General features: G+C 35.8%; 3 protein-coding genes across 4 annotated transcripts in view; 2 read left to right on the forward strand and 1 right to left on the reverse strand.

The window, feature by feature from the left end:
* LOC144840439 (uncharacterized) overlaps positions 1-18085 on the reverse strand; it is a 35919-nt gene that overhangs the window by 15631 nt on the left and 2203 nt on the right. The window contains exon 1 of one of the 2 annotated variants that reach the window (XM_078696251.1): positions 2846-2917. The exons of the other annotated variant lie outside the window; for it this stretch is intronic. The gene's annotated coding sequence lies outside the window, so the exon portion shown is untranslated. Of the gene's footprint in view, positions 1-2845; positions 2918-18085 lie in introns of those variants that run through there. 2 annotated transcript variants of the gene reach the window in all.
* Positions 5254-16262, forward strand: LOC144840440 (tetratricopeptide repeat protein 38-like). The gene is made up of 14 exons (XM_078696253.1): positions 5254-5303; positions 5554-5639; positions 7582-7659; positions 8266-8347; positions 9030-9201; positions 9992-10165; positions 10818-10893; positions 12376-12495; positions 12603-12701; positions 13102-13183; positions 14238-14406; positions 15035-15191; positions 15497-15571; positions 15721-16262. The coding sequence occupies exons 2-14, from the start codon at positions 5607-5609 to the stop codon at positions 15838-15840; spliced, it is 1437 nt and encodes a 478-aa protein (XP_078552379.1). The 5' UTR covers positions 5254-5303; positions 5554-5606; the 3' UTR covers positions 15841-16262.
* Positions 16505-17936, forward strand: LOC144841408 (lactadherin-like). The gene is made up of 2 exons (XM_078697733.1): positions 16505-16970; positions 17560-17936. Exons 1-2 carry the CDS (start codon positions 16919-16921, stop codon positions 17934-17936), a joined length of 429 nt encoding a protein of 142 aa, XP_078553859.1. The 5' UTR covers positions 16505-16918.

The raw sequence follows: 18085 nt of genomic DNA on the forward strand, positions 1-18085 counted from the left end.
TGAAACTAATATTAAGTTTTAAAAAATTCGTCTAGAATCCAGACTAACTATTCAGGGTACACCTGAACGAAGTTCGTGCGAAACGAATGAGCCAATGAAATGTGTCCACATGACGATTCTACTGTATAATAAAACTATAGTGTTTTTTACCATTGTCGTGGGTGTAACAATATTATGTGTAATATAGTGGCAGACACGTGATGTTTGGCTATGCTGTTTTTATATGAAAAAAGGCAGAAAAGTATCTCGATCGATAATTTAGCTCTTTACTGGAAAGATATTTGAAGGTTATTAATTAAAAACTAATACTACAGTATTATATGATGTAATTTACAATTTTACCACGGCTACTGCAACTGCTATGTGGCATCATGATTAGGACATGGAATTATATACTCGATCCTAGTTCTAGTTATTGCGAGGCTTTTCGATTTTTTTTCAGAAATACAAGCTCAAGTAGTATACGTATGAAACGTCATAAGTGCCAAAATAGTTATCTTTTTACTAATATTATGTCAACCAAGAATATATACCTCCATGATTAGAAGTTCCAATTCTCAGTGTTGAATCACCACATACGACAATATTTGCCCATCATAGAAATATTCGAGAATACAGTAGGCCTATCACATTTGTATCACATGTGTTGCCTGTATCATTTAAGGTTGATTAGTACTGTATTTCAAATGACCTACCTTCTGATTAATAATGGAATGATCCAAATCATTTGATGATCTGAGTTTTTTAGTTCCATTCTGGAACTAGAAAAGTCAGATATTGATATCTGAGTTTTCTAGATCTAGAAAAGTCAGATATCTGAGTCACTAGATCTAGAAAAGTCAGATATCTGAGTTTTCTTGATCTAGAAAACTCAGATATATCTGAGATCTGAGTTTTCTAGACACTCTATTTATTACACAATACAACAATTTGCGTCAATACGTCACTGCGTTGCATTACGTTGCGTCGCTAGTGGGAACCACGCTTAAAGATGTATTGTCCCCCAAAATCATGAAAAATAAAGATTTTTAAAATCGGACTTTGAATAGGCCATTTTGCAGTTTTAATGAAGTTGTTCACTTCCATAAGAAAAAAAACAGGGGAAAAAAATTATTTCACCTATAAAAAGACAAAATAAACAGTTAAATTACCCAAAAACTCATTGTCTTCCAGACAATTTGACCATTTTTTGCTTTAAATTACATTTTTCTCAGGTAAATAAATTTTTTTCAGACCCAATTTTTTGTGAGAGTGAATAATTATTATGTGACATTAAAAATAACATATTCAACAAAAAAATTTAAAAAAATATTTTTTTAGGGGGACAATATATCTTTAATGAAACGCAAACTACAAGTGCTGTAAAGATATATTCCTTTTTTAGATATGTCGAAACGAGGTTCGTGATGATTCAGATGGACACACCGTAGAAAAGACTTGTCAGCCAGAAACTGCGTGTTTTGCTGCTGTAAGTAATAATGAGGATGACTGCCATCCATCCAATATTCCCTCAGTTTGCATTTCATGCTGCTCAACTGACTATTGTAATGAACCGGAAAGCATGCAGATAGAGGCAACAACGCAGTCACCAACAACATGGCAGCAGACAACCATGGAACCAACGACTCCAGCCATACCAACAACTACAGAGCTACAGACAACAATGGAACCAACCACACCGGAACAAACAACTGCACCAATGACTACGAAGCAGCAGACAACCATGGAACCAACGACTCCAACCATACCAACAACTACAGAGCTACAGACAACAATGGAACCAACCACAACGGAACAAACAACTACACCAATGACTACGAAGCAGCAGACAACCATGGAACCAACGACTCCAACCATACCAACAACTACAGCCATACTAACGACTACAGAGCTACAGACAACAATGGAACCAACCACACCGGAACAAACAACTGCGCCATTGACTACAAAGCAGCAGACGACCATGGAACCAACGACTCCAATCATACTAACAACTACAGAGCTACAGACAATCATGGAACCAACCACACCGGAACAAACAACTACACCAATGACTACGAAGCAGCAGACGACCATGGAACCAACGACTTCAATCATACTAACAACTACAGAGCTACAGACAACCATGGAACCAACCAAAACAGAACAAACAACTACACCAATGACTACGAAGCAGCAGACAACCATGAAACCAACGACTTCAATCATACTAACAACTACAGAGCTACAGACAACCATGGAACCAACCACAACGGAACAAACAACTACACCAATGACTACGAAGCAGCAGACGACCATGGAACCAACGACTTCAATCATACTAACAACTACAGAGCTACAGACAACCATGGAACCAACCACAACGGAACAAACAACTACACCAATGACTACGAAGCAGCAGACAACCATGGAACCAACCACAGCTGAACAAACATCTGCACCAATGACTACGAATCAGAGGACAACCATGGAACCAACGACAACTATACCAACGACTACAGAACTTCAGACAACAATGGAACCAATGACAACAATACAAAAAACCACACAAGGTATAGGTGGATATTTGGGTGTTTTAAAGTTACACTTGCGTTGAACTAGGCTTACTACACATCATTTATTGGGAATGTGCTGCAAAATTTGTTTTAATAACATTGACATTATTTCCCCACAGATAATCGAAGATTTCGACGTGGCCTTTTGAGGTTCACAGAAACTCACACGTCTGATCACTACAACGTGCTACAGGTCATGTACACACATTCCGCGATTACGTGTTCGACCCAGTGCATGTTGAACAGTGCGTGTACATCAATAGTGTTTAATGCTAAAAGATGCTACTTACTTTCCATCTTGGACGGTGATTCTCAAGATGACATCAAGACATTCACTAACGCGATTAGTTACATTGTGGCGATGCGCTCTTAAAACACGAAACATTGAAAACTATCAGTACGAAGCATGTAACTGTATACAAATGTGTATCGTCGTACCATGCGAGGAACATTTCAAGCAACTAAACTCGTCGGTAGTTTATAGACATATCAATGCCTAAATGTTATAGGCCAGAGGGTAATGCCTATCAATGTCTGTAGTCGGGGCTATATAGGGTATATAAGGCATATTAATAAAGAGGCTATCAAGGTCTGTCAAGGCATGTAAGTAGTAGAGGGTACAAAATATGTAGATCAATGTCAGCGTTGTAAAAACTTCTACCTGTTTCAGATAGAGTTTATAAAATAGTATAATGACAACTTTTTACATTAAATAATAATTAATGTTTGTCATCAATCTATTGAGATTATTAATTAGAAATCCCTAACTTAATTATTTTAATGATAATAAAGCATCGATACTACGCCATCCAATGCAATTATCATTATAGTATGCCTATAATGACGTACAATACAATTAAAACTTAAGTGGAACTAGTATGTATGCAGTATGCCTATGATGACGTACAATACAATTGCAACTTAAGTGAAACTAGTATGTATGCAGTAGGCCTATGATGACGTACAATACAATTAAAACTTAAGTGAAACTAGTATGTATGCAGTAGGCCTATGGTGACGTACAATACAATTACAACTTAAGTGAAACTAGTATGTATGCAGTAGGCCTATATTGACGTACAATACAATTAAAACTTAAGTGAAACTAGTATGTATGCAGTAGGCCTATGATGACGTACAATACAATTAAAACTTAAGTGAAACTAGTATGTATGCAGTAGGCCTATAATGACGTACAATACAATTAAAACTTAAGTGAAACTAGTATGTATGCAGTAGGCCTATGATGACGTACAATACAATTACAACTTAAGTGAAACTAGTATGTATGCAGTAGGCCTATGATGACGTACACTACAATTAAAACTTAAGTGAAACTAGTATGTATGCAGGAGGCCTATGATGACGTACAATACAATTAAAACCTAAGTAAAAGTATTATGTGTTACAAATGTTAAAAATTTACCCGATTCTCGATGCTAGTACAGTACTACAATATATGGCCAGTATCACGGAATACTGCATTTAGTAATAGGCTTGCAGCATCTCCTCTGTATCACATGTGGTGCCTGTATCATGTAAGGTATTATTGTATATAAGTTGTATGCTGGTAGGCTATACTAGTAGATACATATGAAATACATGATGACGTGATGTTGATGTATATATTTTTCTAGATACGGACGTACCTACCGATAAAAATCTTGTGATTACTGAAGTGAAAAATGTGTAGGCCCTACAGTTTTTTTTTTATAATCAAGGAAAAACTCTAAATTAAAAACACAGGTGAAGATGACATTAAACTACATATTATGTTGACATCAAGTTTTCGGTACACCTCACGTGTAGTTCTGAAAAGAAATTGAGTTTCTCGACGTTTTGATGCCTTGACTATCAAAGCATTTTGATCGAAACGTCGAGAAACTCAATTTCTTTTCAGAACTACACGTGAGGTGTACCGAAAACTTTATATCAACATTTGATTTCGCCATGCAAACCTTCAAACAATATATAAACTATACATATGAATGCACAAATCACAATCGTAATTTTAAAGATATATTGTCCCCCTAAAAAAATATTTTTTTAAATTTTGTTGTTGAATATGTTATTTTAATGTCACATAATAGTTATTCACTCTCACAAAAAATTGGGTCTGAAAAAAATTTATTTACCTGAGAAAAATGTAATTTAAAGCAAAAAATGGTCAAATTGTCTGGAAGACAATGAGTTTTTGGGTAATTTAACTGTTTATTTTGTCTTTTTATAGGTGAAATAATTTTTTCCCCCGTTTTTTTTCTTATGGAAGTGAACAACTTCATTAAAACTGCAAAATGGCCTATTCAAAGTCCGATTTTAAAAATCTTTATTTTTCATGATTTTGGGGGACAATACATCTTTAAATAAACATTTTACTGTACTCAATCTAACACTAATCATCTATTTCTCTCACTAACCCGTTCCCAAGGGCAAATATACGAATGGCTAAGTAAGATCATGGATTAAAGAATAGTAATCCATTAATCCATGGTAAGATTAACTTGGTGTACAGTTTTTAACAAAACAATAATCTAAGGAATTTTTAGTTATTATCATTATTACAATACATTATTACACATTGAGCGTTCCATAGACATACACACTAAAAACGCTAAACAATAAGCCATTAATTATCCCACTCTATAATGTCTATGATTTCTATCCTAAACAGTAAAAGCTATCACCGGAGAGAGCTAGGCTACCTCGTATAATCGGGCAAGGGAATTCGAATGTAACGAAGCATTATAAGTAGGTATACATAGGTATACAAACTCGTGCAATTGTTATTAAGTTTAGAAGAAGCTAATGTACAGACAGTATAGTACTATGTTTAGGGGGAGCATAGATAATGAAATATAATGCTGGTTGTTTCTAAATATTAATATCATATTTATATGTATATATGGCACACTGAGTCGGTATTGGCCTAAATAGGCCTCGTTATAATAGAATAAAAAGAACAAACTTGTAAGGACAAATCAGACATCTTTTATTTCAGGGCTTTCGTGTGCATTTTGAACAGGACACGACACCCACTGATGACTTGACCTTATGGCTAAACATACACATTGGAGAGATTCAAAGGTAGGCCTGCCACACAATAGGCCTAACGATTTAGACTGAATAGGCATATTGTATAGCAAAATATCAACGTAGTCAAATAAGATAAGCGAAATGTCCGAGGTCGAATAAACAACACCGGTTAACGATTTTGATATTAATACTGTAGTAGTAGTAAATATTCTCGTGTGATATCCGTTATTTAATAATATTAGTAGACAAAGACACAAATAAATAAATGAATATCTCAGACAAAATAGGCCTATAACCTCCCTTGGCGAAGGTAAAAATAAGACCTATGGTTCCATGCCAAATTATTCAGCTTAATATTTATTTATATTTATAGGAATTTTAATGCTAAATATAAGGGTTATGATTGTACGTTATATGATACTATATGGATATACATGGGATTTGGTATTACCAAATATTTCCTATGAGTACAGAAACCTAGATACGGCTATACCAAATATAGGTACTGTACTCGCTCCACCTATCTCATAAAATCGAGATCAAACGTCAAAAATGTAGGTTTTCGTTTAAAGATATATTGTCCCCCTAAAAAAATATTTTTTTTAATTTTTTTGTTGAATATGTTATTTTAATGTCACATAATAGTTATTCACTCTCACAAAAAAATTGGGTCTGAAAAAAATTTATTTACCTGAGAAAAATGTAATTTAAAGCAAAAAATGGTCAAATTGTCTGGAAGACAATGAGTTTTTGGGTAATTTAACTGTTCATTTTGTCTTTTTATAGGTGAAATAATTTTTTACCCCGTTTTTTTTCTTATGGAAGTGAACAACTTCATTAAAACTGCAAAATGGCCTATTCAAAGTTCGATTTTAAAAATCTTTATTTTTCATGATTTTGGGGGACAATACATCTTTAATCTTTCTATTAAATTTATAGCACCAAATATGTGAAATGGATCATGATATATCCCCTTGGTATGGGATTATGAGTATCAGTCTGTAACAACACCTAAGCGTGGTTCCCACTAGAACGAAACGCAGCGACAATATACAATACGCTTAAAGCTTGGTTCCCACTAGAACGTAACGCAAGGACGTAAACGCAACGCAAGCGTTTTAACCAATGACAAGCGAAGTTATAGACAGTTAGCAATCACAAGCGAATAAGCCATCGCTTGTGATTGGTCAATTCACTTGCGTTGCGTTACGTCCTTGCGTTGCGTCGCTATAGTGGGAACCACGCTTTAGGCCTAACTAAGCTTGGATCCACTAGTGACGCAACGTAACGCAACCTACGCAACGTAAGAAATTGCCCTTCCAATCATTGTGTTTGCCCCGCCTGCGTGAAAGCAGCACTATTGCGTCGTCGGTTCCCACTTGTATAATTACGCAATACAGCACGTTGCGTCGATACGTCGCGGCGTTACGTTGCGTTGCGTTCTAGTGGGAACTACGCTTAACTGGAGGTACGAATTGTTTTCATGTGCCATCGTACGACAACGTACATAGGCCTACCGTATTTATTCGGATAAACGTCTTCCTCGAATAAACGCCCCCCCCCCCCCCCCCTAAAAAACATTCAACAATACGCTATACACACGTCGCAATACATCTTTAAAAACATGTGCCATGCGAGGCCATAAAGCTCTGTATACACTATCAAACTATTTTGACAAAAAAAGTGTGATGTGCCCAAATATGGCAGTGATGTCCAAATATGGTAGTGGTATGATATCATCATGTCCATATATGGGCACATCACATTTTTTGTCACATAAAGTTTGATTGGTGTAGACATCATGGACTGCGCAACTTCTGACCATTCAGGCACGGTATTCAATCAGGTCTCGATACGTCATAAGTAACGAACGGTGTCATTACGATTGGTATGTAGATATTGATTGTTATAACAATTATAGCTCAATGGTTATATCACGATATTTTTTTGATTTAATAACTAAATACTGAACTAAATAAATGTCATAATACAGGCATGGCTCGACGCTGGTCTCCCTCTATCATCAACTAGTAACGAAGCATGTAAACTATATGATGCCGCCTTGACACAGGTAAAATATCATTCTAGGATTCTAACAGTCGCACGTTGATTGAATTTAACCAATGTAATCTGACAACATGACACTGAGGTCGTAACAGTCCTTTATTGTATGTCCATGTCTGGCTGCGACAAATATCAACAATACAATACTATACTATGTACATATTAACATATAGAACTGATCGTGTCGCAGCCACAGATAAGCCCTTTGATCCGGAGCTTAGCATCCTGTTGTTATTAATTGCCTTGATGCAACCTTTGGATGTATTGGGAAACATTCTGTCAATAACCGTTCTTAAGTTCTGTCTACACTATCAAACTGCATGTGAAAAAAAAATGTGATGTGTCCATATACGGACATGATGATGTCATATCACTACCATATTTGGGCACATCACACTTTTTTAAATAATAATAAGATTTATACAGCGCACATATCCACAAAAGTGCTCAAGTGTGTTTAAAGTATAGACAGAGCTTAACATTCTGTCATTAACCGTTCTTAACAACACTGAGTGACGTCATCTGAATCAACAGTTCCCAATAATTTATTTTCGCACGGAATTAATAATTTTAGTATTTTTTTTTTGCACAAAAATATTGTTTTACATTGCAGTACGTTGGTTGGTATGACGAGCCTAGCGTTGGGGGTTTGGAAGTAACTCTTGGCAAATTGGAGAAAACGGACGAATCGTTCAGTAAGTTTGTACCGCGCGGCATTAACGACAAAGAGTCTGAAAATATAACGTCCTATCGTGCAATATTGTATATAGTTACAGTTTATGAATTTTATAAAAAATAAAGCGTAAAGCGTGGTTCCCATTAGCGACGGAACGTAAAGCAACACAGCGGTGTATTGATGCAAAGTGCTGAATTGCGTAGTCACAAGTGGGAACCGACGACGCAGGTGCTACGTAACGCAATCTACGCAACGTAAAGCGTGGTTCCCACTAGGACGTAACGCAAGGACGTAAAGGCAGCGCAAGCGTATTGACAAATGACAAGTGACAGTTCGAATAATCCATCGCTTGTGATTGGTCAAATCACTTACGTTGCGTTACGTTGCGTCTCTAGTGGGAACCAAGCATTAGCAAATGCCCTTCCAATAATTGTGTTTGCCTCTGCCTGCGTGAAATCAAACCTGCGATGTTTTCAGCACTATTGCGTCGTCGGTTCCCACTTGTGATTACGCAATACAGCACTTTACGTTTACATTGCGTTCAGTGGGAACCACGCTTTAGGAATAACATAGATTCTATATTTGTATTACCGTTCCGCTCGTCTGGATAAATTTGCCTTTATGTTCATAAGATAAGTGTGTTACCGGAGCTATCCTTTAATACATACAACTGACATTTTGTTTTTCATTTGTTCTGGAAGTTATGGGACGAGTAATAAGTAACGGTCTTGAACTACTTGGAACAGGCACGAACATTGATCTAAGTTCTGACTTAAAGATTGGTATTGATGAGATGGTACGCATAGCAACGGTTAGTGATATCAGCCAAAGGGAACAGCAACACGTCACCGCTATCAAATTATTTTCAGAAGGGTAGGTAATAAATAAAAACAAAACGATATTAATTATAACTGTTTTGATAAAATCAAGACTATTTACATTAATTTCAAACGTAAAATATATTATTCTGTTTTATTAACGTACTCTCAGTCGTTTGGTTCGAATCAGTCTTTATACGACGCTGTAGAGCGTCCTGATATATGCTAGGCCTAGACCAGGGAGAAGTAAAATTCACTTTTCCCTGGCCTAGACACAAACTCACAGCACAGGGTTACAGGCATGCGGGGTACTTTGGAGAATCCATCACTTTTGATTGATCAAATTACTTGCGTAATATTGTCTGTATACACTATCAAACTAGTTTAACAATAAAAGGTTATGTGACGTCATCATGTCCACTGGGCACATCACATTTTTTAGTCACATCAACTTTGATAGTGTAGACAGAGCCTTACGCGTTGTACGTGTTGCACATCCTAGTAGGAACCAAAACCTCAACACTAAAGCCTGTTTTCCTGTCGACGTTATTCGACGCTATCGTCGTTGATCGTTAACAGTTCAACGACGATCGTTTGAAAACGATCAATGATAATTTCCTGTAAATCGTTAACATTTCAATGTCTACGTAGAAAATCGCCGATTATTGTTAACGATAGCATCGAATAACGTCGACAGGAAAACAGGCTTAAAGCTCTGTCTACACTATCAAACTTCATTTGAAGTGCCCATATATGGACATGGTGATGTCATATAACTACCATATTTGGGCATATCACTACCATATTTGGGCATATCACTACCATATTTAAAAACCTATTTTCAGATACCAGAAGAAAGCGTGTGAAACCTGGGAACGTATCCTAGTCGAGCACCCTACAGACATGTTAGCTTTAAAGTTTGCACACGACAGTTATTTCTACCTCGGTGAATCAAATCAAATACGTGATTCGATCGCCCGTGTGATGCCCTATTGGCAAAACACTATGCCACTATCCAGGTAATCAAATTCTAGCATGATGTTTCTTGAAATGTTAATAAAGCGTGGTTCCCACTAGCGACGCAACGCAAGGACGTAACGCAACGCAAGTGAATTGACCAATCACAAGCGATGGCTTATTCGCTTGTGATTGCTAACTGTCTATAACTTCGCTTGTCATTGGTTAAAACGCTTGCGTTGCGTTTACGTCCTTGCGTTACGTTCTAGTGGGAACCAAGCTTCTGCGATCATTAATGTAAGTAGGCCTTCGATATTACAGTGGCGTAACGGCTATGAGCGCTCACTGCTAAAGTCTGTTTTCCTGTCAACGTTAGTCGACGCTATCGTTAACAATAATCGGCGATCTTCTACGTAAACATTGAAATGTTAACGATTTACATTTCAACTTGATCGTTTTCAAACGATAGCGTCGAATAACATCGACAGGAAAACAGGCTAAACCCCAGGGACTCCTGCGCTTATATGGGGCCCTGAGCAGTGCCCAGAGAAAAAACAGGCATTAAAATATGTTGAAAAAGGCTAAAAACGCCCGAGGCCTCCAGCTTGGAGGGCCACTTAGGGTTCCTAAACCAGGGGCCTCATGACTATTGTAGGCCTACTGGCGTAACGCCAGTAGGCCTACAATATACTGTGTTTTTTTTTTCATCTAAAGTTACCTACATGGAATGTATGCGTTTGGTTTGGAGGAGACTAATCTGTACGCTCAGGCAGAGCAAGAAGCTAGACTAGTAAGATGAATTATAATACCGTGCACTGTAAAAATAGTGTTTAGATCTTAAACATCTATTTTTACCCACTTTTTCCACATATTTAGCCTTAAACATGTTGTTTAGATATAAACAGAATGTACCCAACTCAACACATCAGTGACGTGTTGATTGTTAAACATGTGGAGCAATATAAAGACATGTTTAATAAACGTGTTTAATTTGCCATGTGTGGAGTTCATGTGTGGAGCTTTTACCGCCACACATACCGTACCTAAACATGTTGACTGAACATAATAGTGCCACGTTGACTGCTAAACGAGTGGAGGAAAACAACATGTAGCTATAAACACGTTTAGGTTTTAAACACGCTAAACATGTAAATACGTGTTTAAAAGCTAAATGTGTGAAAAAAGTGGGTACAAAACAGATGTTTAAGATCTAAACGCTATTTTCACAGTGCATTTTTTTTAATAACCCCCCACCTCGAATAAACTCCCCCCCCCCCCCCCCCCCCATAGAACGTCATTTGGAATTAAACGTCCCCTCACTCCGGAGACTTTACTTATTTTCTCGTATAAACGTCCCGCCACATGCATATATACACAATTTTGTATTACAACACATTGATCGACATTATCTACAATTTTGTTGATACACATTTTACTGTATTTTATCACTTCTTGATATTAATTACACTTCCCGAGCGTTTATTCGAATTAATACGGTTATATTAGAATGCCGAGTGTACTGTACTTTATTTTTTGTTTGTTTGCACTATAACGTTCACATTGTCCTGAATTTTAATTTTTTTATTTTAATTAATGTTTAACAACAGACTACGTCTATCAATTTTCAAGAAAATCGATATATAATAATGATTCAACAAGCTGAATAAAATCTCGAGTACCTTAAATGTGGGCCGAATATAAAACAGCGCGCCCTCTGTATTTTGCCAAGTATGTCCGATTGCTTAAAGATATTGTCCCCTAAACATTTTTTTTATTCAATTTTATTTTTGAATATGCCATTTTAATGTCACATAAGAGTTATTCTCTTTGACCAGAAACTGGATCGAAAAAAAAAATTATTTACCTGAAAAAACGTAATTTAAAGCAAAACATACTTAAATTGTCTGTCAGACTGTTTTTGGTTAAAATTAAACGTTTCTTTTGTCCATTTATAAGTGAATCAATTATTTTTTTTGCAGAAGTGAATAACTTTATTAAAACTGCAAAATGACCTATTTAAAGTCTGATTTTATTAATCTTCATTTTTCTTTTTTTGAGGGGACAATACATCTTTAATTTATAATCTTCCGACATGTGAAGAAAGGCAATCAAATGGTATAAATCCAGGTGGTTCATTGAGTTGATTACTCTTATTAACTTATTATGAAAATACCGTATAAATATTATATTATTTTAATAATAGCTTACGATAAATTTAATATTATCAAACCACATACATGTATATGTAATTTAATTTAAATAATTATTTAAGGGCTTAGAACTGAATCCAAACGATTCCTGGGCAACGCACTCGATGGCGCATGTGCTTGAGATGAATGGACGTTCGATTGAGGGTATTCAGTTTATGTCAAGTACAGAGAGTAACTGGAACGTACGTATTTCATTGAACATTTTATGCCTTTTTAAATTTTAATAAGCGAAAAGTTCCACCATGTGTATGATAATTTGACTAAACTTATTATTTATGACTTGCTTTAGATTTGTGGTATGATAGCCTGTCATAATTACTGGCATTGGGCATTATACTGTATAGAAAATGCCGACTACCAGAAAGCACTTGAAATATATGACCACCAGGTAACTAATTAACTAATGGAAACAACCAACAACACTGTTGAGTTGAAAAGTCATTTTGCGCACAATCAGAAACAAACTGTACAGCTGTGTACATTCGCGTGGCGCGTCTCAACAACACAGCTGTTGAGTTGAAAAGTCATTTTGCGCACACTCAGATACTAATTGTACAGCTGCGTACATTCGCGTGGCGCGTCTCAACAACACAGCTGTTGAGCTGAAAAGTCATTTTGCGCACACTCAGAAACAAATTGCATAGTGGCGTACATCCGCATGGCGCGTCGAAATGAAAAGGAGTTAATATTTAAAATTGGAACAAATTAATTCAGTATTCAGCAACAGATGATGTTATTGTGAATTTTAAAACAGATTCAAATTATTACTTCGTTCGTTTTATTGATAGGTTCAACAGAGAACATTGGATTCATCAGCTCCTTTGGACATGGTAGACGCCGCGTCTTTGCTCTACCGACTAGAAATGGAAGGTTAGTTCGCGCGGTAGGCTACATTATCCGCAGCGGTTCATTTAATTAAGATACACAACTTGGTGAAATGATGATGAAATTGAATGAATGATAGGAATATACCAAGTGAAATATTAGTTGATCTTTGATATTTACGTTTATGGGTCTATACGCCTCATTGTACACTATGACTTATACTAATCAGAGTTGTGCAATTTTAATTAAGATCTATTTTCAACCACAGACCTTGCAATTAATAATCCCAATTGTATTGAAATGTGTTTGAAATTGAAGGTCATTTTAAAATGAAATCTTTGTTTCCGTTAACAGTGTTTAATGGAGCGTGGTAATTTATAAAGACGGTGAAATAAACAAATCAATTATATTGATTTAGGACTATTTTTAGTTTTATGTCTAATGACACGCAACAACAAATATAGAAAACGAAATACTATATTTTTCAACCGTATTGGAATGTAATTGGAAATAAATCTTGTTCACATTGTTGCCTCTTCCAACTACAGACCAACAGCAGAAGTAACATAGACCTAACTCTAGCTTGTGACGATCTTTTCCCCTTTTGTGGAAGTGACGAACCCCCTGTAAAAATCCTGGCTACGGACTTGTTTATCCTACCGCTAATGAAATGAGATAAGGCGCCTTGTGATTAAAGCTCTGTCTACACTATCAAACTTTATGGGACAAAAAATGTGATGAGCCCATATATGGACATGATGATGTCATATCACCATACTTGAGCATATCACTACCATATTTGGGCACACCTTTTTTGTCAAACTGGTTTGATAGTGTAGACAGGGCTTCATCGATGGGTATGTGTATAGAAAACGGGCTATAATAGGATAACCATCTATTCTGTCTTTGATGAAAATTATATTTCCACACGTCCAATCAAATGACGTCATCAGTAGAGCAACACCGTGACCGTTATTGTTCTTATTTATTATGACGTCATTTGGTTGGATTTTTAAAAGTATTATTTTCGTCAAAGACAGTATAAAATAGTCTGTGGTTCTAGAATGAAAACTTGTTTAATTTCTTTTGTTTCTTACAGGAGTTTCAGTAGGAAAAGAACGTTGGCAGAAAATCTTTGATGTCACCAAACCTCACTTAGATGACCACACGCTTGTGTTTAACGACATCCACTATCTGATGGCTGCCCTAGGAGCAAACCAAAATGATATTGTCAACAGATTTAAGGAATCCACCACCGATTTTATCAAGTAAAATTCTATATTTTCATCGCACTATGTATAAGTACGGTTCGTTGAATCACTGGCCTTCACGACGCGGCAATATTATTCTTATTTGTTATGTTGTTCTTTTTATTGTTATTGATTTAAATAACTTCTTATTACGTTATTAATTGTATTAGGGTCTCGACTTAAAAGCTTTGCTTATTTTGAGTTCCCTTTTTCCATAACTTTTTTATGACATTTTTGTAATATCCTTAGTTTTTTTTCCTCCATGGTTTTATAGAATAAATGTTGATTGATTGGTATTATTTCCTTTTGCGCATGCTCATTCTCTAGCTAATCTACTATTGATTATCTTTTTTTTTCATTTACAATATACAATAACAGCATTAAAAAAGAAAAAGAAGTTTATTCAATGAATTATTATTAAATCTAAAAGTTCCTTAAATTATCAATGTTTTCAGAAAGCAATACCAAAGCAAAGCCGGTGTAAAATACATTTACCTCAGATTATGGTATACTTTTTAAACGCGTGCGTACTCGTGCATTTAAGCATATCACTACCATATTTGGGCACTTCACACTTTCAAACTAGTTTGATAGTGTAGACAGAGCTTTATACTGATATAAGTTTTTATCAAACATTCTAATCTAGAAAGAAGAAAGGAGATCAACGAAATATAATGAACGAGGTTGGCGTTGTGATGTTTGAAGCGTTCCAGGCCTACGACGACGGAGATTTCAGCAAGGCGGTTGAGACGATGTTACCGGTCAAATATCAGGTGATCAATATTGGAGGAAGCCATGCACAGGTAACTACATACACGTGTGAAACATCTCATAAACTAATAAACAGTGATATTCCCAAATATGGTAGTGATATGACATCATCATGACCATTATGGACACATCACATTTTTTTGTCATATACAGTTTGATATGTAGACAGAGCTTAAGGCAAACCGCAAAACGCATTTAGAATTATACCACCGCCAAACAACAGTGTTTGTGTTGATGGAAACTGACAAAAGTTACAGGGGTTGTCAGAGAGAACATAATTAATTTTTAATAATGTAATTAACAACATTATACAAATAATGTTATATTTTGTTTTCAGCGCGACGTTTTCAACCAGTTTTTGATTCAAGCCGCTCTGAAATCGGATCAAAAGCAACATCACAAAATTAGCAAGGTAGCAAATAAGACTTACATTCTTATATTTTAGTTGTTTTTTTTTGTAAAAAACTAGTTCAGTAGACTTAACATTATTATTTTAAAACCAATAAAACCAAATAATTAGTTTCATTCCATTTGTTGATTGATTGTTTTAATTTTTTTCAGATGTTTGTTAACAGAGCGGAAATCATTAAAAGAGTGCACACCACTTACAGATCGACTTATAGCCCGAGCGATGGCTCTTCATGTGGACTAACAACAAGTTATGACCATATTTGGGGCTGAGTTGCTGTCGCGCGTATATGTGCGTATATGTGCGCAAAGAGACAAGTCATGGTAAACAGAATCAAGCAGCCCAAGACGCAATAATACCTTCAACAATAAAAATTAAATAAAATCCAGAATTTCTGAATGCTTTTAGATAATTGTTTACAAAATGTATTTTTATGTTGTATTTTTATGTTTATAAAATAAATGCCATGTTTCCGAGTGACTGAATACATTAGCTATATATAATAGTAACACATTTATAATATAGGGAAAGATAATTATTCATTTAAGGCCCTCAATTTATATTCTGGACAGCAATTTGAACTCCCGTCACGCATCATTTCTTGTCAGATACGAAAGGTGATGGTTTGTCTAAAACAACTTGGCCTAGGCTAAGTTTACGACTCTCGGGATGAAATCAATTGTTACAGGCGACAGGGGAGGTCTTTAATTATCCAATGAGAAGCGTTCTTATACAGACAATCGGTTTGTGTCTTTAGGAGGAGGGGGTGGGGGGGGGGGGGCGCGGTGGGCTGGCCGTGCGTCATCAAACCTAGGCCTACGTTATGCTGATGATCCTGCGCGCAACACGCACTTCATTGCAATTTTTAGTTTAGTTACTCTATAAGCCTACTATTAGTTTTGTTGAATGTATGCCTAAATCTTTTAACAGTCTTCCAAGTGCCAAATATGATTAATTATTAAAAAATACGCAATTACAATAAAATTTGATGATTTATAAAAACTTGGTTGACCTTTAATTTAATAAGTCACAAGCTTAAATATTGTCGTTCCTTGTTTTCCAAGTGCCGACAATTATAAATACCGTAATGACACAATTGTATAAAACTTCACTAATTGTTCAATATTACTTTGACCGCTATATGATATAACATAAACAAGAGGTCACAACACGTAATCATCGATTGAACAATTACCGTTTTTTTAAATGAATGCGGCATTGTTCACATTCATCTTTTCGACACTTAGAGAACTATTCGTATGATCATGTTTCACACTATGATCTGGTGGCGATGCTCTGAGTTGTAGAGTTGTTATTTCTAATAGTGTAATAGGGTAAATTAAAAAAATAATGATCCATTTGTTGGTAATCGTTCTCATGTTTTTAAGAGTTGAAGCTACAGGTGAGAATTTGTTTAAATTTACACTAACATAGATAGAACTGAAATATACATTTCATGTTAATGATGCATTTGGGTTTAGTAGTAAACTAGGCATATTATTAGTTACATATCTGGACACTTAGAGTTGTCGTCGTAACCCCAAGGTTGTGTGAAGAAAGGCATAAATACAAATTTAATAAAACCGTATAGAAGAAATACGTAATATTCGAAAACAAATTGTACGATTTAAATCAAGGCAATCTAACAACAGGACACTGAGCTCGCCTTGCCAAGATAGGAACTCGTAACAGTCCTTTGATCTTATGTCTGGCTGCGATAAATACCAACACTGTACTATTTTTTCGCGGCGCGGGGTGTCTGATTTTAACTAATTTTTTTTTTAAAGCAATCGTTGAATGTAAAATATTTGTGATAATCGTATCCATACTTTAAATACAATGTCAAGCGTAATTATAAAGGAAGCAACCAAATTGTACGACGTTTGGCGTTGTCCATATAAGGAATGGAATTGTTGTTTTACACAATGCTACTGTAGGCTACATCATTGTCCTCTAATGCATTCAAACACAAAATGATTATTTTACTATAGAGTCTTGCAATGACCCACTTGGTATTGAGGATGGAAGAATTCCACCCGAACAACTTTCAGCATCAAGTATATATAGTTCGATGTACTACCCTTACTTTGGACGTCTGAACTCCTTGAAGGGTGTACATGGAAACGGAGCCTGGGGTGCCGATGTTGCCGCAGCAGGCCAGTGGATCCAAGCTGATTTGGGTAGCGTTCAAACAGTCACTGGGATCATCACTCAAGGGAGCAACTTCCTTTCAGAATGGGTGACGCTATACGAAGTTCTATACAGTGACGACGGGAACAAGTTCAAAACGGCATTTGACAATGACGTATGTATAATTCGACCATCACCATTCAATAATACTACAAACAACGATTATTTTAATCCATAAATGCCCACAAAAATAAACGAACAAATTTTAACTAAAATATTAAAATAATACTTCCCTGAGAACCCGTATTTTTATTGATGTCTATAGCAGCTATTTACAGTCATTTGACCTCCCATTACGCTTTAAAAAATTGGCCTAAAGCTCTGTCT

Source organism: Antedon bifida, chromosome 4, assembly GCF_963402885.1.
Source record: "Antedon bifida chromosome 4, ecAntBifi1.1, whole genome shotgun sequence".
In the NCBI taxonomy this organism is placed as follows: Eukaryota; Metazoa; Echinodermata; class Crinoidea; order Comatulida; family Antedonidae; genus Antedon; species Antedon bifida.

Coding starts and splice junctions, on each gene's coding strand:
- LOC144840440 (XM_078696253.1), top strand. CDS start 5,607: ATGGCTAAACATACACATTGGAGAGATTCAAAG. Junction 13,184..14,237: donor CTACCGACTAGAAATGGAAG/GTTAGTTCGCGC, acceptor TGTTTCTTACAG/GAGTTTCAGTAGGAAAAGAA. Junction 15,192..15,496: donor TTGGAGGAAGCCATGCACAG/GTAACTACATAC, acceptor TTTTGTTTTCAG/CGCGACGTTTTCAACCAGTT.
- LOC144841408 (XM_078697733.1), top strand. CDS start 16,919: ATGATCCATTTGTTGGTAATCGTTCTCATGTTTTTAAGAGTTGAAGCT. Junction 16,971..17,559: donor TTTAAGAGTTGAAGCTACAG/GTGAGAATTTGT, acceptor ATTTTACTATAG/AGTCTTGCAATGACCCACTT.